Raw genomic sequence first — 26539 nt, forward strand, 5'->3', positions numbered from 1 at the left:
CCTGCTAACTGATCCAGGAAAAGATTCTTAAAGGGAAGAATACGTTATGGCAGGCAGTAATYTGAAATACACCAGAATCATATGCATAAATAAGTTTTCTTACTTTCTTCCTCTTCTACTGGCTAAAAACAACAGCACAGCTGTGCAGCATTTTGGGCTTTGGATTGTGGATTATTAGAGAACAGGAAAACTTTTGAATTAAACATCAGAAAGGGCTGCAGACACTCAGGACACAGCTTGGTGTGTCACAGTCTGATGCTCAGAGAGAACAGCCAGGAAATCCGAGCGGAGAAGCGTCACTGCTCATTACTTTAAGAGTCGTGGCTCAGACAGGACAAATCAGGCTAAAATAATTTCCATCTTTAAAAATAAATTATTTTATTATTATATTTGAAGACTTCTTGTAGCTAAGATTTAGGCATTTGTTGTCCCCAAGCAATCTCTAAGTAAAAACACAGTAACATGAAGGATGGGGAAAAAGTGTTACAAAATCAACTACCTGACAAGATTTCAGCGCTTTCTAAACTATAATCTACAATATGTAAATAAAGTGTCACACAAAGCCCTCCAGGGAAATCCAAAGCTCAAAGTCAGGGAAGACACTCTGGGTAAGAGGAAATAAAGAAATAAATAAAATGGTCACATACTATTGTGCCTCTTCCTTTAATTTTTCGTCCAGATTTAGAGACTGATGGTTTCTGGTCAGTCAGGACTGGCGTGGCATCAAGAAGCTTCCTACATAAATKAATAAAGTATGAACTTACATGGCAAAAAACAATTAACTTACAATTAGTTTAAGTTAAAAATAAGAAAAGTTCATCATCTTATTCATTCAWTTTTAGACAGAACTAAGAACTCAGTGTTTTTTCCAAGAAACAAAGCAAGAGGGTTCTGCAACAAAAGGCAAATCAACATGTATTTGTTTTCAACCAAATGTGCAGCCTGATCTCTTGACACAGAAATAAATTCTAACAATGAACTTGCAAAATACTGTCACAAGAGGTTAACTTGCGTTTGGAGCACAAATCCTGAAGACAACATGGGYGGAAGAGTTTCAGGATCTCAGTTCAGGATAGGTCACAGGTTCTAAAGCTTTGCTTCTTTTCTTTCACCTTATGTAATATCCTCCAAAGTAGTTACTAAATCTTTGGCAACATGATTGATATTCCAAGGAAAGACTTACAGAAGACTACACCATTAGCAGAATTAAAAAACCCCAAACAAGCCCAACAATGATTCAAGAGGTATCTAGCACTGTCATGAATTAGCTCAGTTATAAAAGCAATGACATTTGACAATGGAGGTACAAAACACATGGAAAGTATTCAATGAACTTGTGACTTCCTTTGTAGCAAAAGAGTATTTTCTCTTATTCTCACACAATGATAAGCTATAAAACTCCAGGTGACTGATTTTGAACCAAAGTTTCTTCATCAGTCTACAATGAAGAATCACCTCTCCCAATCCCAAGTTTGCCTTGCAAACAAGTGGTTTGCATTGCACGATTGTGGTTTGTGGTTTGCATTGCATGATTCCTTCTGAAATTATTCATTAATTTTTTTWAATTGACTTTAATATGTGATCCTTAAAGACCAATGAAACCAACTCGAGATGTCACTGAAAATCCCTGGCAAAGGTCACAAAGAATATTACAAAGGAAACCGTAAAAAGGACAATTAAATGACCTCATGCAGAAATTCTGACAGTCCAGTCATCACACCAGGAAGAGAATGTTAACAGGAATATTTCATGCACACTTTTCACCAAGTCAGAATAAAAAGCTCAGAGTTCCTTACGGTTCGGGCTCTACAYTGACAACAGGCACATCTCTTCTGAGCAAAAATCTATTTTCAGGCACTGGGGGGATTTCTTCAGGACGTACCACRGGCTTGTCCCTCTTTGTGCTAAGGTCGATTTTGTCTGTGACATCACTCTTGTCAGAAAGGCTGCTAAGGGAAAGAGCAGGGTGAGAAATCACAATTTGCTGGAAAAATCCCTTTTTCAGCTGAATTCCAAGACAAGATGCATCAAACCTAAAGTTGGCTTAACAAGCAAAATGTGTTTAATAACCAATCTTTGACTAAAGGAAGGATAGGCCACTATTACTGGAGAGAACATTCAGTACTTGCTTTACAGCAGATAATYCTGCCTTTCATTTACAACTTATTGTGAAGTATTTTTAAAATACAATCAAATACATACCAAAGTTCTATAACTTGCATAAAGACTCTCTTTTACACAGGTGTGCTGAGCCCTGAATACTTCCACATGCTGGAATTCAGTCATTCCAACATCACTCTTTCTTCTATCTACAACAATCTTGAATCATTCACGGAAGACTCAACAACAAGCTCAGCTTTTGCATTTTTTCTTGTTTGATTGTAACATCAAACATCAGCCCCAAACTTAAATAAAAGAATTTACATATTCACTACTTGAGCACTTCATGAAAAAAAAGCAGAATTTCCCAGATTTCCCTGAAATTCTTAAATTTAAGAGCCCAGTCACCGTCTTTGGCTTGACGTTCGCTTGCACTTTGGATCCTCTTTCTTCCTCTCCTCCTTCCTTCGTTTCCTGGACTGTTTRGTTTTAGTTCTCCTTTTCCGTTTTCTCCTCCTGCTCCTTTCATCCTCAGCCTCACTCTCCGATGAGGATTCTGAAGAGCTGGATGCACTGGAGGAGGACTCTGAGGCTTCTGWGTCAGAACAGACTTTCTTCTTCTTCTCCAAAGCTGAAACAGATATTTCCAATTTACACCAAGTACATGTGTGTGTATGTATGCACACAGCACAAAATATACCATTTTTAATGTAAAAATATACAAATGTATCATTTTAGAGGAGCTCTGTGAACTTTTTCACAATGAGCTACATTAAAAAACTGTAAGAAAAATTCATCTAATTCTGTTCAGTCTAAATAAATCCATGTCTTCAGGAAGCAATGCACAGATAGTAAACCAAAGATGAAAAACAAATTAGTTTAAAACTTTGTAATTCTCCCTTTTCTSCATCCTCATACCTTTACACCATGCCTTCTTCTGACTTTGTCTAAAGGACATGAATAACCACAATATTATAACCTTAAGGAAAGTCAAAAATTAAGTAGAAAATGCAAACTTACAACACTCCACTACTTCACCGCTACTGTCCAAACATATATGTTAGGTAATTTATTCCCTATGAATCTTCATGAAAAGAGAATTAGTGTTGACTACATATATCACATATGTTAACATTACACAGTCTTAAAATAAACCTTTGGAAAGAGCACAAAATCCAACTTCAGGAAAGGCACATCTGTGTCTCCCTCTTTCAAACATAGAAAAACAACTTTTCATTACTTTTTGAGTTTGTCATATCAACCTCTAACATGAACAGAGAACAAATGCTGAGGGCAGAAAACCTTTTCTTTTGCTGTGCCTTCCTCACCTACACCAAGATTTATGTTTGAAAGGTTGCATTAATTAAGATTTTCGATATTTACCGCAATCATTTTTAGCTRTTGGTGAAATTTTTATACTCTCTGAGAACAATATGAACATTGATGAACTCTGGGAATGCTGGCACTCACCATCTTTAGCTGATCTGGTAACCAGCACCCCACAGTCAATAACTCTGACGTCTGCATAGGGCCTGCTGGCAGTATCAGTTTTGAGATTTTCTATTTGTTCGATGACTTCAAACCCAGAAATAACCAGTCCAAAGACAACGTGCACACTGCAGAAAGAAAATATTTACAAACATCTATAAATCACTGTGATTATTTTCCAATTAATTTCACATTTAAAAAAATCAGTCTGAATAAAACATTGAGCTCTTAATGCATTAAATGATTTTTTTTAAAAATTACTTTAACATTGACAACAATGCTAAGATTTTATGCAATGTGAAACAAAGATCCACTCTGACTGCAAGTAACTCCCTCAAATTGAAGCAGCCTCCACTCCTCTACAAGGGCAGGGTAAACAGATCGTAATTCCTAATCCACCCTTCTATTTTTACAGTTTTGTGCAACAGAGATCAAGAGTCCATCTATAAACATGACAAAAGTCTTCCCCAGAGAAGCAGAATTTATAGGTTTCTACAAACCCAGGACACAATTCCCCCCTGGCATTGTAGGCACAGTTAAAATTAAGGAACCCTTGGTTTTGTTCTACAGTACCACATTTCTCTCTCCCTCTTCCATTTGCCCCATAAATTTTGGGGATAAAAAGATGCCCCGAAAGAGATGACTGCTCAAACATATAAAACTTGACAGTTCAACTCCCTGATTTATGGGCTGAGAGCAGCAACCCGTTTTAAAGAAATAATCTTAGGATTTAAGACAATTCAAGTTTTTGTTCAGCTTTAAGGAAGTAAGTTGTGAGTTGAAATTTTTATAAACTGAAACTTTTGTTTTCCATCTTCTTCCATTGTATAATCTCCCACAGAATTAAGCATTTGTTTCCCCATTGTTGTCTATTTTCAATGTAACATGTGAAGACTTAAAACCTTCAAACTGCAGCAATCATTTGAGAAATCGGAGAGGATTCTTACCCATCGAGATGAGGAGCAGGTTTTGTTGTTCTGTTGGACAAACAGCAAGATGGGAAGATGGTAAAATAAAATAAAATCAGGGATTCAGGTGAAGTAAAAGAGGAGAATGACACAGAAAAAAAAAGAGGTGAAGGTAAGACAAAAAAATAGTGAAAAAATGCAGTTAAATACACAGCATTCACAAATTAAAATTACAGATTATACACACAGGCTTTCTTAAGCTTTTACATGATAGTTGAAGTTTAGCTAACTGTGCATATTGAAAGCTGTACCAAGTATCATTTTATGCATGCAGTAAACAGTTTCCAAGTGTCTTTWAACACACGTTTAACTTTACGATTTTTAATCACAGAGAAGATACAATTTGGTGATAAATATTGGGTAACTAGTGGGATTTAAATGTTTCTGAGCTTGTAAGCTTCTTAGATTGCAGGGTCACTTTAAAGACAGCTGATTTAAAAAAAGAAGAGTTACGATATGTGAGAGATTTTCTGCTTCCCCTTGCCTCCCACCACTTCTCACTCCCCATTTACCTGCTTGTCCTTCTGACTTGGAATACAAAGTAATGTTTCTGTCTTAAATCATCAAACATTTCAGCTCAAAAACTCATAGGCTTCCCAAAATCAAGAGCAGATATTAAACACCACCTACACTGCACTTCTATGATAAAAGCACTTCCTCCCTATTTTTCATCTTCTCACACTGTGCCTGAATGGAAGATGCAACCACACTTTTTACTAATCTTTTGAATTCTAACACTAGCAATCCTTTTCCAAAACCAAAATGAAGTTACTTCTCCAAGTGAGCMTGAATTCTTGCTGGGCAGAAACACTGAGTAAAGAACATCAGAACCTGCTCAAATATTGGGGGAGAGATAAAACAGAAATTACATCTGAAGTTACTTTAATATGTGAAAACATTTTTCCTCTCTCTCCTTCTAAGCATTAATTTGCTTTTAAAGCCTTCTTCCACTGAATTCCCCTCTATCAAAATAAATAATCACAGACGATTTTTCTAAATTTACAATAACACAGATTTGGTATGAAGAAGTCAGTTTTTAACAGCTAGAACAAAATTTTACTTCTTAAGCACTTCTCTTCCCTCGAGTTTTGAACTATTAGGTCACAAAACACTGCAGTGCTGGAACACATCCCAAAAGGTGGAACTGTGAATCAGGAGTGTTTACACTCCTGATTTTTTTTTTTTTAAGCTCCAAATGTCAACCAGACTTTCCCCTTCTATAATACTGAATAATACAGTACTTCTTTGGGTTAACACARGGGAATAAATGCTATTAATACAACATTAAATTTCTCCACAGCGGTGGGTGTTCTTTGATTTTCCCTTGCTAACACAGCATATTGCTACAAAGAGCAAAATCCTTACAGCTTTTGATGTTGTTGAAGCAAGAGTTAACTGCATTAACAACCTGCTGTTAAGTAAACAGTTTAAGTGGGTTTAATTATAAAGCTGATTTAAAGGGGTGAAAAAACCAGAAGTGGGTTACTTCAATGAAACCAATAGTATTGAAGACTTAGTGTTTAGAATGAGCCAGAAACAGCAATAGGCCCAAACACCGGGCTGGGGAGGCTGGAGCTGCTCCTGCCATGCTGCAGCAGCATTTCAGAACAATTAACCAAATCACATAAGCAGAAACTTTCTTCAAACTGGTCCTTGCTGAGCAGAGAAAGGGATGGACRGTGCATTAAAACCTACACAGAGGCTACCCCACTACCCTGGCAATTTGAGAGAKAAAATAGACAGGGTTTTGCTCCTTGTTCACCCAGTGAGAAAACAAGGAGAAGCTTTAACCAAAGGGAAACCTTTCAGATGCACGACAAGGAGATGGGGGACTGCACAACCTCCTCTGGGAAGCAGAACCCCAAATCCTGGTTGCACTTTTGGAAGTTTTCTCACCTCAGTGTTAGGGCTGTAACCTGACATTTATTCTGCAAAGGTGCACTTTAAAAGAACATTTCAAGGTTTTCTGCATCAATCTTTGAGTATTTGCATTGGCTTCAGAAGTTAACCAGGAGAAAACTTACCTCCTGACTTGGCACTATGGAAACCTAAAGTTATGACMAGTTCATCCCCCAAAATAATATTTTATTAGAACATTTCTATATAAAGCTCTCATAATTTAAACCATTCAAAATCTGCCTTATAATAGATACTGTTATGCAAGTTATTTACAGAAGGACAAATACCTTTCTTCGCTTGGGTTGAAACTGGTTTAAGATACTGCTGAAGAGAAAATCAACTTTTTGATAAAAGCACCTTCTCACCCACCCCCCCCAAAGAACCTCAGGCCTAACAAAGGGTTCAATGCACATAACAATATGATCAGAAAAACAAGAAAGATAAAAACAGAAAGAAAAGGAAAGGACACAGCCTTAGAGGAATGAGACATTACCTTTGGAGCGCACGATGTAACACTGTTTCTGTAAATTTTACACAAAAATGGCAGAAATAAATTGTAATACATTTTCAGACAAAACTGAGTCTATGTTTTATTAAATACAAGTTTAAAATTAATATTAATCAAGTTGTATGCAGAACAAGGATGCCTAAAAGAGGGCTCTAAATTTTCTTTAGAATACAAGGTACTTTGAAAACTAAAGTTCTCCTTAAAAACAAAATGAAAAAACTTGAGACAAAACCTGCTTGCAAAACTACTGCAAAAACAAACAGTTAGAAAGAGAATGCCACCACTCCCCTCTAAGTCTCAATCCAGTAAAAAGTGTCCAACCTCAAGCAGATGAATAACCAATTTCTGTGGGTTTATTCATCTGCTTGCAGTTACACAGCGGTTCAAAGGCTCTGCTGAATCCACTCCTAAGCAGAAACTCCCCAGGCTGGCACACAAAGTTTGGATTCACGAATGAAACGTGTACAGCCAGGAAGTTCACAACTTCACACTTTTCATAATTAGCTGACATCTTCCTCCTACTATGAAGCTTTTCTAGAACTGAAAAAAATAGGCATTTTCTTGAAAATATGTGCATTAATTGCTTCTGTTCAGAAGTTTAGAACAAAAATCACTTTTTGGGCGCAAAAAAGCCGAACATCTGCACCAACTGATACTAGATTTGTCCTCTGCTATAATTCTGAGCAACAGCAATGCTTGAAAATTGCATTATCAGCTGAGCTTATCCATAAGCCCCCACCACACCAATAAACTATCAGTGCTTAATTATCTCTCCACAGTCAAGTGCGGAAATTATCTTTTTGTTACTTGTTACATAAAAGTATCCTGGGAATGTTTTCACTTTTCCATAAACTTTTGATCAAGTCAATGAGACCTGCTTKTGTGATAAGTGCACATGTACCATTAATGGTCAAAGGTAATGCAACATCAGCCCCTTCCATAGAACATTTTTTCATTCTTGTATTAAGTCAATTGTTCAATAATTAGCTCAAAGGTATTTCACTCACACTAAAAARAGGAAATTATGAACTGTTGATTAGAAAAGTACCTGGTTTGGGATACTGCAAAGATATGAACTACTTTTAATGAGCTGCTAACATCCAGAAATAATCTGTAAAATYAAAACAAGAGTCCTCCCAAATTATTTTATCCTTCATTTAGCAAATCAAAGTGGTTCCTTTGTTTCAATTTATGATCTGGGCATGGCACTGCACATTAAAACATTTTAAAAACAAAAAAACCTATTTAATTCGAAGCAAGAGAGCAGAGCTTGAGAGATGTATTAAACCAGTAACACGCTCAACAAGGAAGAAAAAATCTGTAATAGGAAATCAGACTCAAATTTTAAATAGCTTTGGAACACAGAAGCAAGAACTCCAAGCATTTGCACTGATAAGGAACTCAATCCAGGACTCCTCTTTMGGTTGCAATAAGGGCTTATTCCTCAGCAAACGCCACAGCTAAAGAACAARGCAATAAAATTAATTATTACAGAAGACTTCCGTATTTTAACAAAGGTTACTTTGTTTTGCTTCCTACTGTTACTTTACTCTTCCTTCTGCATGGGCACTTCTGGTTCGCTACAAAGTGTCATTTGACAGATTTTGAATGACAATGGAAGCAGAGATGAGCCGGTGGGAGGATCACGAGTCTCATTAATGTTACTTTATTCACTCATTTCCACCAGAGTTGCACTACTTTGTACGGTGATTTGCCTCACTAGCAGGTTGGGAATGGACACAGGAATGGTGGAGTGGCTCTTAAGACACAAGATATTCCCAGATCAGCTCAACTGAGAAGGGAGCACAGGGCTCCAGAAGAACATCACCMAAAGGAGTAACAAACAGCTACTGAGCTGGGATATCCAGGAACAGCCCAAATATCCCCAACCTAACCCTAAATCAGGACCCTGACGACATCAGCTCTATTGCTGCAGTGCTCTAGATGTGCTCCCCAGTAACTACTACTGATGTAAGCAGCAGCAATTTGAGGCAGCTACTGGTGATACAGAAAAAGATGATTCTGGAGTGGTTCCTGTCAATCTCTGCCCCATCCTAGGGATTCCATACCCCAGGACCCACACGGAAACAGGAGAGCTAAGGATTAACATACCCAGATGGTGTTCAGAACACTAGCAAAATCACTGAGGGTTCTACAGGAAGTTATTCACAGAAAAATCAGAGTGGTGCTCTCTGAAAACACAAAAAAATAATTTATAATCTGATGCCTTAACAACTCTCTTCAACACAAGCCTGCAATGAACTGCTACAAACAGATCCCTCTGGGTAGAGAAAACTGAAATTCCAGTACTTCCCAAATCTAAAGGGATTCTCTCTGTATCCTTTCTGCTGAACTGCAGTACGATGTGCTCCTCCAGAGCAGAAATGTTTTCTCAGGCACATGAGAACAAACCTGGCCTATTTACAGCACATGTGCATGGGACACGCAATCCTCCCTCAGCTACACATTCTCMTTCCCACCCAACTGTTGCTCCTATTCAAGTAAGGGCAAAAAAAAAAAAAAAGAAGGTGGGGAAAATCAGCCCACAAGCATTAAACACAGCACCTCTGATACTACACAGACACACTTTGGACTCCTCTTTCTATCTCTGCACTTTGCCACTYTCCACCAGTGCTTTGATCTCAGTCCATGCTGTTCCCTGGAGCTTCCTAACAACAYTTCCACTGCCTTTTCCATGCCCAGTTCTCATTGCTGCTTATAAATTCTTCAAGTGCTTTCATGCCAGAGAAATTCCTGACAAATCAAAGAAAGCTGATGATTCTTTAGGATGGGTGAGATGCCTGTTTATATTAAGATCAGTCTGGAGATTCTATTCCAAGTAAAACTGACCACTTTAAACCAACTTCTAACAACTTTTAGGCACTACCGACTCTTACTGTGCCAGGTATGTTGGTGCAATATGCCAAAGAGATATTTGCTGCCTGATTATTTCCTATRAAGACTCATTATTCCAAATGACACTTTTCTGTGGTGAGCAGGGATTTCTGATGAARTAACAAAACTGTTATATTCAGGATTCTTGCTGTTATTTTTGYCCTACTTGGACAAACTGTTATATAWAAGARAATCACTTATTTGCACTCCTTATCTGCTACATCAGAATGTGTACAAGAAACAGTTCTCATCCATGATCTATGAAAACAAATGCACAGGTCTAAAGAAGCTCAGATGGAGGTGAATTATTTCTTTCTAWAAATTTAATTAAATATATACATATATTTTTTTAAAAACCTGAAGGCTACCACTGAAGATTGCCTTTCACACACTTTTCAGAGTAAACAYTGAAAGAACATTTTTCCTAATGATAAACCACAGAGAAACTGAGCATTACTTGGAGCATAAAAAACCAATTTTAATTTCAGCCTAAAGTGTATCACTAAAAGAAGAAAATATCATATTAAAGAAAAGCTGTATAGATCTGTATATTTCCTAAAGGAATCAGACAAATGCCACCCAGCAAGACTAACTGCTTTAATAAACTGCATTTTAAAGGGAAGGCAGAAAGAAACTGCCTAGATAAAACCTTTAGTAGCTGTTTCCCAATTATCTTCCCTGATAGAAGGGAAGGGCAGGCAGGTGCCTTTTCAGACATTATAGGATACCCCAGAAATCTGCATGGGGCAGGCAGGTAAGGCAAGAGCTCCAGAGCATCCTCATCCTTCTCCCCAGCAGCTGAGGGCCACAGAGGACACGYCAGGAGCCTAAACCAGCTTTGGATTCCTGCAGGCAGCTGAGGTGAATCCAGTTCACATGGAAATGTTTAGGTCTCTCACTCTGCCTCAATTCCCACTGAACTCACACTTCTCCTTACAGTGATTTTATGAAAAAAACCCAGAATTTTCCAAGAAATCTGCATCTTTCAAAATACATCTGTAATTGATGAAAGTGCTTTTAATTAATGTTCATTTTTTGTCCTKTATTAATTATAATTTAGTAACCAACACAACTTTGGGTTGTTTTGGTGTGTGRGGAGAGACAAGGTATTTAAATCTAATTGAACAAGCCGAGCTCACCAAGCATTAGGGAAAGAAGATGACTTTGGAATCAAGTGCAGGAGGAAAAAGAAACTTTAGAGCCCTCAAATGACAGCTGCTTGACTGATGTGACATCATTAGGTTTTCACATTTAATGTTCAGATAAGCTAAAAAATGGAAAATTATGGCAAGAGAACCCAAAGGCAAGTCATCAAGTGAAAAATAATGAAGGAATGCCTTCAGAGAGCTTATTAAGCCATGGAATTTTATTTWTACAGACTGTTTTCCATATTAATGTGCACACATATCCTTTCAGATTTATTGTAATGAAGCACAACATCTAAAATTTCCTTTGAAGGGAACAGAAAACAAGCTTTTGAAACGATTTTATCTCTATGGAATGTCTGAACAGTAGTAACTGTGAAAGACTTTCTTTTAGGTTCCTATGCATTTTCCATTTTTASGACATTTTTTAGGAAAAGACCTAAAAATGTTTCTTATCTGAACTACATCATATCATACTGAAGATCTTTTTCAGGCAAAGAAAAAAAGCAAGATTCCTGAGGACAATTTACTCCTTTACTGAAGACAGGGAAGCGCCATTCATTCTTATCCCCCAAGAAAGATGGCAAAGAAGAAAATACTTTTTCTAGTTAAGTAACTATGCTGAAATTTACTCTTAAAAAGCCCAGTGTTGTTGCACAAAGTATTTATTGACTAAGRTTATCAACCTGCTCTTTCCAAATACATACTGGTAAACATTAACAGGAAGCAATTTTGGAAAGGGAGCTAACAAGAGGAATAATCACATCAAAGTTTGCAAGCTTAAAAATACTGATAGAATATAAAATACACCTGGAAACCCTCAACTATCAGACCTGAGTATTTACAGAAGGTAAAGGTGTTTTCAATAGTTTCTATAATTTTAACAGAATATAGCTACTAGAATGGATTTTTTAAGATAATGAAGGGAAAATCTGGTTATCAGCATATAATTTAACTTAGTGTTGGAACCAAAGTGGTTGGTATATGCACAAGTAAACAGGAATTATGCAGGATATATATTCAAAAAGCATGTCAGGAACAAACACTCCAAAAAATTAGTAATAAAAAACATCAAATAAAAAACCACAATAAACAACAGCTCCACTCATTCCTCTCCTGAAAAAAACAACAAATAAAACCCCCACCACCCGCAAAGTAAATCATAAATCATCATTTTTTTAAGGAGAAAAACCATACAAACCACCTTGAGATCTCACTCCCCCTTGCATACAATGATCATCATTGTCATTTGCAGATAATCTGCTGAGATTTGGTTGGTGCACACACAAAGCCAAAGAATGCATTCTCTGGCCACTAAAAACTCAACATAAATCATATTTTTAGGGAAAAAAACTACAAAGAGGGAACATGCATGGAGCACCAGCTTTAATCCAAATGAATGTCACAAAGCAAATKGTGATCTCTTACATTTCCTACTGCAGGTCCCACTCACTCCTAGCTAAAATCAGGTGGATCACACAGATATGGATAATTTAGCAATACCATCTTTCTCATGAACAGCGCTTCTCTGTGTAAGAAAAGCTCGACTGTGGGATCACATCTACTCACATGAAAAATTGGGAACCATTGGTATGTTTCCCTCGGTTTGCCATTGACAAAAGGAACGCTCTGTCATGTTTGAGAATAAAGTTTTCATCTGTTTGAAGAAAAAATATGTTTGTCAGATTTTCCCTGGCAAGAGAGGCATGCAGTTTTCTTAGTAATTTATGGTTGCTACAAGGAGAGATTCTGCTGCTGCTGGAGAAATGTGAATAGATTGGAGAAAAAACAACAGTCAGGTTTAAACAAGTGTCTTAAAAGTTACAGTTGAGACAAAGCATTGTTTCTTAAAGAAAATGGTTCAGGTATAGYACAAACATTTCTAATTCAAAATAAAATCACTATTAAGTGTCTTCAATAAACATTTGGATTTGAATCCAACATTACTTGAGAAAGAACAAGGTCAGCAGAACTACTGACACTCTAAAACAAGAATTAACATACCTGATACTGTTATTTATAGTCCAGGTGGAAAACCAGGAGAAAAAGCCATTTATTTCCCTGCTATGGCACACTAAAAGATGCCACCTATTCATTCAAAACTAGAACTTTCAAAACATAAAAGGAAAAAAACCCCTGTATATCTAAATCTAAGTATAAAATCTATTAAGACTAAACTGAACATGCATTTTATATTGCAGTGAATTAAAGAGGAGTTCTGGTTGCACAGCAGAATATAAAACCAGACCTTCTCAAGGTCATCTCCAAGGGTAAAAATACWAATTTGAATGTACAAAGCCATTAATTTTTAGATCAGATATCAAAACACAGTCCTGCACATTTTGCACTCACCATGAGAAACAAACCCTGAGCAACTTCTTAGCAAATGAATCTGTTCAAGTCTTCCTTGACTAAAACTTTAATACTCCAACATCAAACTATGCATCTTTGTAAAGAGAAACTTAATTTCATGCACTTAACCAGAGCTACTTGCAAAGCACACAGAATYGGGGGCGGTACATAAATATATGCAGTGTCTTAACAGTTGAATATCACCTGTTTTTATCAAGAAATAATTGTATGTCTTTAAACAAATACTTTATAAACTCACCATTTTCCTTCCAACAGATTTTGTAAATAGTAAGTGTAAATTTGTTTACCAATTCTTTGCAAGGAAAATGACTTGTGTAGCATATAAATAAAGTAAAACCTTCTCAAAAATGAACCCTAAGCATACAAACCATGAGTAGGGACRGGGAGGAAAAGGGACATGAACAAAAGAAGAAATCACTGTTTAGAACAGGAATTATGCCCGAATTCTCTCTCAGAATAAGTCATTATCCCTCAGAAAGGTTAGATACAGAACTCTTCATTTTTCCAAGCAATACAGATATCCATCTACAAAGGGACTTAGCAGTTGTCTATATATTTACTAGGGAGGGGACAAGGGAACAGAGTTTGAATTTGTGTTACTGAGCTTTTGTCTCTTACCTTTTCATTTTGCAAAAGACCACATTCTCTATAAACAAAAGAATATGTTGACAGTTTTAGGCAGGAAGATAGGAGTTTATTCATGAATAAAGTTGCCTAGCCTCCATGCTGAAAGTCATGTTTAACCAATAATGTTAGCCTTAATTAATTGTCAATTTAAGTTAAATATTAACAAAAAAAAATTATCCGAAAGTCATGCATATAAAAGGAATTCTCATGCAACATTAGTTTCATGCAAAAGGTGATCTATGAGTGGACCTGTTTTCATTAAGTAGTTTGGGAATCAAGACTTGTTTATCTCAGAACTGAACAAAGAATCTGAAAAGACATATTTGCTCTTACCTTTAAAATAGCCACCATAAATAGATTCACCTCCTTTTCCATTACCTACAGATTAAAAGCAGAAATTAAAAAACTTACATTTTGTTTATATAAAAGCTGTGCGTAATTTTCCACCCATTCTCCAAATAGGATATTYCCTCTCCAGGCTCATTTGATCAGGCACGKGACTTCAGGACACAGTGAAAACAGGTATTTTGGTAAGGACAGGTGCTTCAGGAAAGGATTTATTGCAGGGAAAGAAACAAAAAAAAAYTGGAGAACTACTTTTGGAGACTTTGAAAACACTTCCAGCTCATTCACTGCTTTATTATTATTTCAAACTTATTCAAACAGATACATTCCTGTACCAACAGAATAGCACCAGTGCTGCCTCTACAGCAGACACAGAAGTGAAAAGCAATTAAGGTTACAGTTTGGACTGGAATTGTTTTAATAAAATAGAATTTCATAAAACCCTCCAGTAAGGATTTTTAACTCACTTTTCTATTTAATCTTACATGAGTTAAAACATTTTAGAACTTTAAAAATTAACAAAAAATGGGTGGGCTATGTTATACTTCACAGCAAATGAAAGATTTTTATGGCATTGTTATACTTTCATGGTATTTTCTGAAGTTAYATATTATGACCACATTATAACCACACAAATTATAACATGTCTGTTCCATTTAACATTTTCAGTTTTAAAAGCCCATTTTACCTTCGCTGAAGTCTCCGCCCTGAATCATGAAGTTTTTAACCACACGATGGAATGTGGTGCCTTTGTAGCACAGCTTCTTTCCAGTTGTTTTGCCAATCCCTTTTTCACCTGCAAGAAGGTGAAACAAAAAGAGTCTACAGATTATGACTGAACAAATTCCAAGGGTTTTCCCTCCCTAGTTCTAATGGACGTGGGAGCCATCAAAATAGCAAAACTGTAAAAGATAACACAGTCTTTCTAATGCCTTTTCACCATCCAGAAGGGGAATCTTTACAAGGGGACTCTCAGGTGAAAATTGTTTCTTAAAAAAATTCCCTCCCTCCCTCAAGGAGCAGCATGTTAATCTACYCACGATAATTTATAAGAAAACACGAGGATAATGGTGGATTAACTATTTTCTGTGGTTACAGCTACACTCCCATGAAGCTTCCAGAGCCCTTTTCAAACCACTCATACATCTGGATCTACCAGATGATTACCAGGAGAAAAATCTGAGCTTGGAATAGGTTTCAACTCCGTTTCAATGTGGTCCATGACTGGAAAAGTGGGATTAAGCTACTCCAAGCTTCCACAACTTCATCAATCCATGCAAAGTGTCAGGCCATCCMTTAACGCCTGCTGCAGATCAGGAACACTCGTCATTTTTGAGCGAGGTGATCCCAGAAGCTCAGGTTTCATTAACATTTTTTCCAAAATTCAGAAGAAAAACTGCCCTGGACTTGTGGATTAGGTCACTATKACTGGGAGGGCTGAAGTCCTACACAGTAGGTTCATGAAGGATTTATATTGGTTAAGAGACACTGYCTTGAGCATCCCAGGACAGGGGGTCTGGCAGAAGATGGCAATTAAGAGTAACAGATKGTGTGCAGTAACAATATTGTGTGCMGTAYTAAAATAACTGTGCAATAGTTAAAACCCCACGCAATCCACATGTACAGCAGATGCTGTGTAATGAAACACAAACCAATAGGACAAATAACAGGACAAATAACCCAATGYTCAGTTTCATCCCACCACTGGTTATGGAACAGGCATTTGGCACGGGGTTAGAGGACATTTAMCCAAATATTCTGCACCATGTAGCACTCTCAGAAACGCAGGTACACTCATTACCCAGAGCCAGCACTCCCCTTCTGCAACCTATTACTCTGCCACCCCAAATTAACTGACACCTCAGTCATCCTAAATTTGCTATTCCAAGCCTATCACTGCCAGGATGAAGGCAAACAGTAGTTTGTGCCACAAAACCYACTCAAGGCATTGCTGTTTATCATCCTTCACTCAGGGAATACAAATTAATTTCCATTACTTTCCACACCCATAATCCAAGCCTCCTCCTAACCCCATTTTTGTTTACCACATGAGTTATGCAAGCAAAGCATAACCCATGTAAGGGATGGACACACTCCTTTTCTCCCCCAAATAAGCCCCTATTTGCTACAGCACTGGAAACCTCTCATCAAACAATACCATGGAATATCTGCCTGCATTTTTGGTTGTGTTTCSGATGTCCCTCAGGGCTATGGATAATCCCCTTAGAGAATGGGATCCTGCATGGCACTTGACCATATAATTGAGCTGGTACACTGAGATGGGAGCTTTGGCCATGACCAGAAGTCACAGTCCCTTTTTTAACTTCCCTTGACAGCATTGCCAGTACGCTCCCAGTCAGGTAAAAGACAAGGTGAGAGCTGCAGCACCTCCCTAAGCGCAGACACTTTTCCACAGCAACCAGTACAATCCCCATGGATTTAGCTTCTCTTTTGTTTCAAAATACAGCCTTATTCTTTTTGCTCTAAATAATCATGAATTTTGTTCGAAAAAGATAAATCACTGTCTTTGAGCCCCATGTACTCACAGCCTTCTTTCCTGAGAAGCTCTTTCCATGCACTGCAGATCACTTGGAAATGGGTCAGCAGAGGAGAACTCACCTGCCCTATTAACACCTGAACTGGCAGCAGGTCAAAACATGACATATTTTGAATCAGGGGCCAAGTGCTGCCCATCTGAGATTAGAAGGGAAGCTCCTGACAAAGYACCACAGCAGATGGGCCTGCGTTTATTCCATAGGTGGGCACGATCTGCAAGTGCCAGTTTGCAAGTCCAGCTGTTGCAATTTAAAAGCAGGAGCCTCTCTCTATCTGGACAGACAGGGACATTTCCAGGGGCCAAATCTATTTCTGACAGCAATGGCAGAATCACTCTGTCCTCCTCCATCTGTCCTGCCAAAAACACCATGCCTTGATGATGGCTTTATGTAGATTATATGGTCCAGAATGGGAYAGCATCCCTGCCTTGCAGTTGGCTGTGGTTTGTACTTATATAAACAAATAATAACTGGAAATAACAATAAAAATCTGAATTGTTTTTTTAAAGCTACATACCGGAGCACAAGCAAAGGAAGTTTTTACAAGTCTTCGGACAAATGTCTGAGAAGAGCTGAAACATAATTCGACCAACTAGAAAATAATTAAAAAAAAAACAATTAGAGTTTTAGAACTGTTTGGAATAAGAAAATCTGCATATAAATTAATCTGCGTTTTAAAAACTGTAATTTACTGAGAAAAGGTTTTTTTATCAAGCAGAATAAGAAAACATCTAAATATCTATATATTATAATAAGCAGCAAGAACAGTAACATAATTATAAAAATAGAACATTAAGCAATATCATTATATCCAATTTATCAGAAGTCCTAGTGATTCCATTGTGATTTGAACCCAGAAAGCCAAGCTGATTTACTAAAATAGTTTATCATGTCAGATCTTTTCCATTTTGAAAATGATTTCCCATAAATACAGGTCCTCAGAGAGCTGGAGCAATTCCCTCCCCAATTACCATGTTTATACAAATACATTAATAATCACATTTCCACAGTTTTCCCTGTGATCATTATCTGAAAAGTCCAACTGGCTTAGTTCCATATTGCACTGAGCATTACAGATGCATTGGCACTCTTGGCCTAAAATCCTTTAGTTTGAAAAAAAAAAACAGATGAACCAAACAGGGAAGATGAAAGGCAGGCAGGACTAATGCTCCACTTGACAGATACTATGAACTGAATACTTTCTCTTTGCTACTRGTGGTAGTAGTGCTGTGTGCCTTCAAAACTATTAAAATATTGCTGAAAAATGGTTAAATATAAAAAAAAAACTATTTAAAAATGGATTTACACTTTCTATTTTATTTTCCATTAAATTGGGATATACTAAAAAGAACCCCCAAAACAAGCCACTTCCAAATATATGAAATCTTTAAAAAATACATAATTATTAAAGAAAAAATGTATTTCTGCAGGCTGTGAAATAATCCATAGAAGCCACACAACTGGGCAGCATTACAAGGAGACAATCATCTGTCAATGAGCACTACACTCTAGTGGTGCACACTGGTAAGACTTCATCATTTTAAAAAGTAACAACTCCAGGAATAACTTCTCTTTCCTTTCCTTTAAAGAAAAAAAAATGAAGTTCAAATGTATTATAGTCACCAAAGAAAAAATTGAGAGGTTCCTAAAAAACCGCATTCAATTTTAAGGCTTTGTCCAAATATATACAATTATAACATGGTAAAGAGTTGGTTCAGAAAGAAAGAAATAACATAACACCATCAGTACTTTGTACTCTTAGATAAAAATTCAAGATGCTTTGAGCTGTTGAAATGTCTGCATCTCATTAACTGCAGGAAGAATGTTCTCTAAGCATTCACAATTACAGCAGGAACATCTAAAAGAAATGGGTAGGCAGAGTGTCCAAAGAATGAAGAAATAGGGAATATTCAAACTCCCCCATCATACAACAGTTCTGTAGCTAACACTATGACACAACTGCTATTTGTAAGTGAAGGAACCATTCTAAGCTGTGTGGACTGAAGATTCCTACAAAGAATACAACAGAGAAGACACTTTAGTAGAAGAGCTATCAATCTTCAGTATAGCCCAGGARTGCAGGAGAGCACAAGTCCCATTCCCATTCCTCTGCTGCAAAAGCACCAAACTGAACAGTGACCAAGTACTTTAGAAAGCCACAAACAGATTTTACAGAATCACAGAAGAGAATCCCAGAATGGTTTGGCTTGGAATGGACATTAAAGATCATTCGTTACAGCGCTCCTGCCATGGGCAGGACACCTTCCACTATCCCAGGCTGCTCCAAGCCCTGTCCACCCTGGCCTTGGGCACTTCCAGGGATGAGGCAGCCACAGTTTCTCTGGGCAATTTGTGCCAGGGCCTCACCACCCTCATAGGGAGGAATTTCTTCCTAATATCTCATCTAAATCTACCCCCCTTCCATTTAACACCACGCCCCCTGGTCCCATTACTCCATGACCATGTGAGTTCCTCTCCAGCTCTCTTGGGACCCCTCCAAGTCCTGAAAGAGACTCTAAGATCTCCACAGAACCTTCTCTTCTCCAGGCTCAACAGCCTCAACTCTCTCTGTCTTCATGAGAGAAGATTCCTCCCACATTCACTGTGTGAAATAACACACGACACTTTTCGGGGAAAAAGCTGTCACTATCCCCACTCTACTCTCCAGCCCAGCTGCTGCTTCACCAAGGTGCCAGCTGCCAAATAACTGAGGGGTGTTAGTCCCTGCAGGCTCCAGAAGGGACTTTTACCCTGAGGCGTAAATCATWGGATTCTGGTTGCAAGCCCTACTTACAAACCCACCACATTTAGCACCTGAAGCAGCAGACACCACCACTTCTGTGTTCCACGGAAGAACTCATGTTCTTGCAGATGACAAGGCAGAAGATGGAAGAAGACATTCACAACTAAGATATCAGTTTCAGCAGTACTTTTCACCATTGCTTTGTCAATAACAAAGTCTGCTCATAGAGCCACAGAATAATTTGTGCCGGAAGGGACCTTAAATCATCCAGTTCAATAAGCAGGGRCACCTTCCCCTAGATCAGGTTGCTCCATGCCCCATCCAACCAGGTCTTTTTAGGCCCTTCAGCTCCCACAAATTATAATGCACATACTCAACATCCAAAGGCTACAGATCCAGTTTAAAAGATAAGGGCTCTCTCCTCCATAAAACCTGGAGCACTGCTTACCCAGTTGGATCCAGCCACAGAAAATGCTGCCGTCTGCTTCTAAGACACAAACCACACACTGTGTATCCATCTGCTGGGTTACTGTCTGCATTTTAYTTCAACTGCATGAATACCATTATCACTGAAAGGTTATATTTTCCACTGACAAACAGGCAATTAAATGTGCCAGAGAAAGATCAAACACATTTTCACACCTTGGTCAAAGATGCACGAAATAACGGCTGTTAATAAAAAAAATAATAAAAGTATGTATGATTAGAACCTACAAATCTTCCTCTTGCTTCTTTCTGCAGAAAAAAAAGAAAATCTCATTTTAAACTTAGAGCTGAGGTATATGCTGATATAGCACAGATAAAAACAGCATTTGAGATGTTGCTAATTTCCTCAGATTTAGACACCTCTTCTGTGATATGATCCACCTTCACTGCAGAGAGAGAATTTCCAATGCTTTCTTCAGCTTCATTTTCCTGATGCAAAGGTTAAGTTATCTGATTAGGGAACAGGCTCTCTGTGACTAACCATAATATTTGAACAGCAAATTAAAACAAACAAACAAAAATTGCTAAAAAGAGCCAGTCAAGTAGGCAAAGGCTGCTCACAAACCTACCCACAGTTGTCAGTTGGCTTTAGCCAAGAAATGAGCCTGCACAGATACCTCAATTCCTGGCTAAAGCAAAAAGTGCTAGGGTTACATTTGCCTGTTATTTATAAACAATAATTTGATAAAGTATTATTTGCTAGCAGGCTTTGAACTTACCTTTTTAAGAATTAGAGTAATTGGTGAAAGAAATATATACATTACATACAGCAAGTGATGCCTACATAAAGTCTAAGMTGTTTGGAAATTTGATGAAGTGCTCTCTGCAGCTAATGAGCTGTACCAATTAGAGAAACCAGAAGGCAAAATGATCAGAAAAAAATCCAATTTCAAACTAAAAGAAGAAATTTTTTTGTTTTTGAACTCCTCAACAATTTTCCAGCTAAAGAACTAGTACTTGATTCAAATTAAGTGGTAAAAACTGAGAGTAGGAATACCCATGCTATACTCAAATAAGGGCTCCTGCTACCTAAATTTGTTAAAATAATCATTGATTTCAAATGTTTATTATTTCAAAGGTAAATCCTCCAATTTAAAAAAAAAAAAAAAACTGCTTAACTTTTTAGAAAAGAAAACCTCGGGAGCCAAACACACAGTGYCTCAAGTTATTTTCCAAATAATGCAAACTGTTTTGATAGCTTTTATTATGTTTAGACCACACAGGTATCAAATTCAACTACATGCTCCCAAAATAAACCTGGTTAAGCAAAACTGTATCTATTGGGTTTTATTTTTTCTCAGTTTCTTAGAGTAAACCAAACTAGAGGTACTTTTCCCAATCTATCAGCAGGAATATCCTGCTGAAGGAGAAAGCAGGGATTACAACTATTAAAACAGTGATGCACAGCCCAGGATGGCTGCCAAGGGCCCAAAGGCTCAGACAGATTTGCCTACAAGTTTAAATAATASCTCACTAAAAGGACCCTATTTGAATTTTATTAATTTGTTTATCCCTAAATCTGTGAATGCTAAGGCACATACATTTTAAAAGAACTGCTTCAAAGTAGAAATGTAGCTACAGTTTTCAAGGAAATCAAAGCTTACTGTGGGACAAGAATAGATTTTATTTAAATATGAGTTTCAAGAATGGATGCCCCATTTCCCAGAGCAGAGATCTGTAGTTCTCATACATTAACACTTTGTTAACACYTCCTTGCCTGACTTGCACTCTTTGCAAGGAAAACCTCCATAAAACTTCTTTCCCCAGATCTCTACTAAGCCCATTCTGCCAGAAACACCACCTGAAGTTCCCTCCATTCCCTTCTTCCACGGTCTCCACAAACCCAAACTCATCTCAATACTGCACACACCAAAATYCCCTGAGTTCCCAGAGACATGGATGTGAGAGACAGCTCTTTGCCTTCTCCTGACAGGAAAGGCTGATCAGTTAGTCTTCCGTTTACTCATCCAACTTGTTCCAGACCTCAGGGGAAGTCTTCAGAGTATTTCACTCTGCACTGACAACAACAACTCTACACCATAACTGGACTACAATTTTCATTAAACCAGATCCTTTCAAATCTCCATCTTATCACCCCTAATAGGGGTTCTCCATGTGGGAGCCCCCTTGGTTCCTGTTGCCCAAGGGCTCATGGACAGCCAAAGTGCTGGTCTGTTTTCTGACAATCTGCAACTTTTTCCCTTCTAAAGCCTAAAAGTTGACGTGAAGCCAGTTGAGAACAGTTTCTATCTTTAGGAGAGGTAACAAAAACTCCRTAAGACATCACTGGGTCTATTCTGGAGGCACAATACAATGACTTTTGCAGTGGAGTTCATTTCACATAAATTCATAACAGCTGAAATCCCAAAATACACCAAACTTCATGGAAAAGTGACTAGAAAGAGAGAAGTAAGGAAAGACCAGACTGACTGATAACGGGAGCGACAAAACCCAGGAATGGAAGAAACTGAAGTGGAACAAATCAGTGAGCCAGGGGTCAAACAGTAACAGAACACAGGAGATAAAAAAGCAAAAAGACATGATAAAGAAAATTATTATGTGAATAAGTACAAAAAAAAGCAAAAATTAGTAAATTTAACATACTTTATGATGGATAAAGCCAGTCAGGGAGCGGGGTGGGGTGGGGTGAGGAGAGGAGGTGTGGGAAAAAGATCTTGGATGGCCACAGGAACTGCTACAGCAGCCGACTGCATCTGTGACATCCTAGTGGGACATCTGTTCCAATTATCACGGTACCTGAAAGACTGGAGCTTCACACAGATTTTGCCTCACAGAGTAAAGACAGAATTATTTAAATAGGCATCTGCTGCCATCCTGAAATTCTTGGAATACTGTAAGCAGTTTAATCCTGTGTGCACGCTCTATGTGTCCAAATCCACGGAGGCCCAAAAGAAGGGAGAAGCACTATTTGTACCAGTATCGAAATAAATGCTTCTTCCTGATTTATTTTCCATTTGCCCTTTAAAAATTATGAGCCACAACCTGCATTCATAAAAGAAAAACACGCTTAACAGGCAACATATTAAAAGCAGCCTAAATATAGCCTTAAAAACCACCAAGCCAACAAAGTTTGCCCCACTGCAAGAGGCAAGTACAAGCTGGCACTGAGTTTTTTTTCATAGATTCTGTAGCTGCAATAAAATATAGACACAAAAGCTGTAATAAAGCTTCTGAAAGCACAGCCAAAGCAAAGACATTCACTCCTGCATCTTCCAAGGGATCTTATTAGAGTAAAACTGATCTGMCTTTTAATTGCTTCAGGTATCCTGGCACACACTGGGCAAGCAAAGCTTGTAAAGGGAGAGCCAAGATTTGGCAGCTGCGTGGGGGGAACATTTTTGGACTCCCAGCAACCTACAGTGTAAAAAATGACACAATTTTGTGTTCYGCAGGCAAAAAGATGCTTCCAGTGYTGCAAGAGGCACGTCCTCTTCTCTCTGCATTTTGTGGAGATGTTAGTTGAGCTTTCCAGTGCACACAGGGTGGGGGCAAGACCWTTTTTYTTGGCTACCAATAAAATTCAGGGCTGTTCTGCTCCTTACATCTCATAAAAATGAACAAGCTTTAGCAAAGTCAAATAAGCAAAATGTTCATTTGGAAATCTGCTGGCAGTTTAGAAGTTAAAATTAATACCTCACTAGTGCCAGCAGGAGAACACATCTCTCAGAGTTAGTGCTTGGTGTCATCTGGAAGCACTGATTTACCACTTGATTCAGCTTTTGAAGGTCATCTTAAAGCTAAGAGAGCAACGTTTAAGCTTTTTAAATATATCCTTAAATCCCGAGACAGAGTTACATGGTGAATTAATAAACAGGCACTAGAATAAGTAGGATGACCAGACAGCATACAACTCCCAACGCCAATTGTACAAASTGTCATTTTTCCTGCAAAAATCCAAGCCATTAGTCAGGTGCAATGACACCAGCAGGGCTCCGAGTTTGATGCACAGCTGGGGGATTCCTGTTACTTTCAAGAGAAAAYAAATGCAGACACAAACAGAGCCAAAGCCCTGGGTCTGCTCCAGGTAACTCAAGCTCTGCACCACCAAGAACAGCAACGCTGCAATTCCTCTCTGACAGCTCTATCAGTCACCAAACCCAAATGGGTTTGGGGGAAAACAAGGTAATCCACTTTCACTCATGAGGCACAGCTCAAGGATGAGAAAGGGACAAGGCAGGAAGAAAGATTATGAAATGAAAGCAGCAACCTGTGCAGGAAGAGCAGAGAAAACAGCACAGGGAGAGATCCTTCAGATGGAATCAGAACAAAATAAATCACTCTAAACCTAAAGAGATTTAACAGCAAATGAGATGAAGAATGAATTGTCTTTGCTCTAAATCAATCCCATCAAACTACMATTCCTAACTGGAAACCTACCCAACCTGAAACAGTTTTAGTTGTCTCATTCCATATTAAATTCCACCCGAAATTAAAGCAACRAAAGATGTTAAAGCTCCCTTTACATCACCACTTATCTCTTCACTGGAAGTATTCAGAAAACACATTGTCAATCAAAATAACTCGGGAGTAACAACAGCAACAATTTACAGATACGCCCTAYCAGGTCTCTGAAGTTAGAATAGGACCTCTCTTTTGAGAGTGTAGTGAAAATAAAAAGCTAAAAGGGTTTCAGTTGCATATGAATGTAGCTGAAATTTGAAATCTCGGAGATATAAGCTCTTAATTCAAAGGTTTTCAGAGAAACATTGAAGCAGAAAATGAAAGTGAAAGCATAATGAAGCCATCACATACATTCATTTTTCTAGAGACAAGTAGTAGCAAGATAAAGCACGGAGTATGTGTGAGACAACTAATATGCATTGATAAATGCGTGTTCAAAGAGACGCGTGAGAAAATCTCCACTCCCATCTTTACAGAGAGGGGAAAACACAAGAGGGAACCAAGCTGYTATTCCAGGATTAAAACTCACACTTTACCACTTACGAGCACTTACACTTGCATAGGGAAAATATGAATTAAGAGATGGATTTATTTTAATTACTGGTTTGTTTTTTTTTTTAACAGGCCAGCTGGTGAGATGTTCTGTGCTTCTATGACTGAATGCCCAGTTCTTCCGTCAGAAGACGCATTTTGAACAGGACCAGGAAAGATTTAGACCAGATGACTTCCTAAGCTTCTACCCAATTTTAATTACTGTATCATGAAAAATACCTATAGGAGTAAACACCCACTTTCCTCACAGCCTCCCTGATTTTCCATAGTTTATAGAACTGGCATAACAAAGGTATAAYAGAAAAGGTGTAATACATCACCAGACGGCTTTTTACCTTCAGAACAGTGTTTATCAGCCCTGCCGAACCTTTACATTCACGCGTGCAAATGAAAATCATTCGCAAGGGAGAATAAAGAGCACCCAGCACCCCAGAAAACATCCGAAGTTATTAAAAAGTAACTCAGAAATAACGCATCAATGGCCAAACTCGGTGCTAGCAGCTTGGGCCCATAATTTAKGCAAAAAGGTGATTTAAAAGCCCCAAACACAGCCTTACCTGGCTCCCTGTTGATCTCTATCTCGAAGAAGCACTGGGGCCGGTCCTGCACCCCCATGGCCGCCCCTCGGCCTCGCCACCTGGACACAAAGCAGAGAAGGAGCCCCCGCGGTCCCTCCCTCYGTCCCTCCCTCCTCACCCGGGGGTTCAATTACAGCGGGGCGGCTCCGCCTCAGCCCCGACCCCGGCGGCGGGGGAAACTCGCTCTGAGGGGAAGCGGTTCCTGCCGCGAACACGCAGCCCAGCTCGGCGCCGTCAGCGCGGCCCATCCCCTCCTTCCACCCGCTTCCCATCCCTCCCTATTGCGGGGCTTTACCTGGCGGCTCCAGCGCTTTGTCCCCTCACGGCGCGCCCCCCTCAGCCCCCGCTGCCCCCCCGCCCCGCCACCAGGCGGCGCCGCCGGCCCCGGCCGCCATTACCCGCCCGGGCTCAATGGCCGCGCTAGGCCACGCCCGCTGCCCGCCCASCCCGCCGCGCTTTCCCGCCCTCTGCGTGAGGGGCAGGGGGGGCGGCGCTGTGAGGGGACGCGTGACCGACCTCCCCCGAGCCGCGTTTGAAATGATGAATGCTTAAATAATAATAATAATAATGTGAAATRTAAATCCAGCTCTTAACTCATACTGTCCCGGGATGGGGGGAAAAGGGGGCGGCGCCRTATGGGGTGGGGGGTCCGCTCCCTCCTAGACATGGCGTGGCCAAGCTCCCCCCCTTGCCGGGGGGATAAATGTGAAAAAATAATYWAAAAAAAAAATTCCGACTCTTGACTCATGCTTTCCCCCTATGGGAAGTGTAATTGCCTATAAGTGGTAAGCTGTGAGTTTTAATCCTGGAAATAGCGGCTCGATTCCCTCTGGTGTTTTCCCCTCTAAAAATGGG

The 26539-nt window shown here is 38.9% G+C and overlaps 1 protein-coding gene across 9 annotated transcripts in view; it reads right to left on the reverse strand.

Moving 5' to 3' along the window:
* NKTR (natural killer cell triggering receptor) overlaps positions 1 to 26028 on the reverse strand; it is a 37658-nt gene extending 11630 nt beyond the window's left edge. For 2 of the 9 annotated variants that reach the window (XM_057370863.1, XM_057370861.1), the window contains exons 1-11: positions 25980 to 26028; positions 25664 to 25743; positions 17421 to 17495; positions 15037 to 15144; positions 14337 to 14381; positions 12573 to 12660; positions 4536 to 4565; positions 3571 to 3716; positions 2509 to 2731; positions 1797 to 1946; positions 648 to 735 (exon numbers count right to left, since the gene is read on the reverse strand). In XM_057370863.1, the coding sequence (XP_057226846.1) occupies positions 648 to 735; positions 1797 to 1946; positions 2509 to 2731; positions 3571 to 3716; positions 4536 to 4565; positions 12573 to 12660; positions 14337 to 14381; positions 15037 to 15144; positions 17421 to 17495; positions 25664 to 25721 (1011 nt within the window). In that variant the 5' untranslated portion in view covers positions 25722 to 25743; positions 25980 to 26028. Of the gene's footprint in view, positions 1 to 647; positions 736 to 1796; positions 1950 to 2508; positions 2732 to 3570; positions 3717 to 4535; positions 4719 to 6948; positions 6972 to 12572; positions 12661 to 13994; positions 14023 to 14336; positions 14382 to 15036; positions 15145 to 17420; positions 17496 to 25663; positions 25744 to 25979 lie in introns of those variants that run through there. The other 7 variants (XM_057370862.1, XM_057370860.1, XM_057370864.1 and 4 more) reach the window with 6 other exon arrangements.
* Positions 26029 to 26539: the final 511 nt, after the last annotated feature.

The sequence above is a fragment of the Malurus melanocephalus genome, unplaced genomic scaffold (genome assembly GCF_030028575.1).
Source record: "Malurus melanocephalus ecotype Western Australia unplaced genomic scaffold, MMel_1.1 scaffold_135, whole genome shotgun sequence".
NCBI lineage: Eukaryota > Metazoa > Chordata > Aves > Passeriformes > Maluridae > Malurus > Malurus melanocephalus.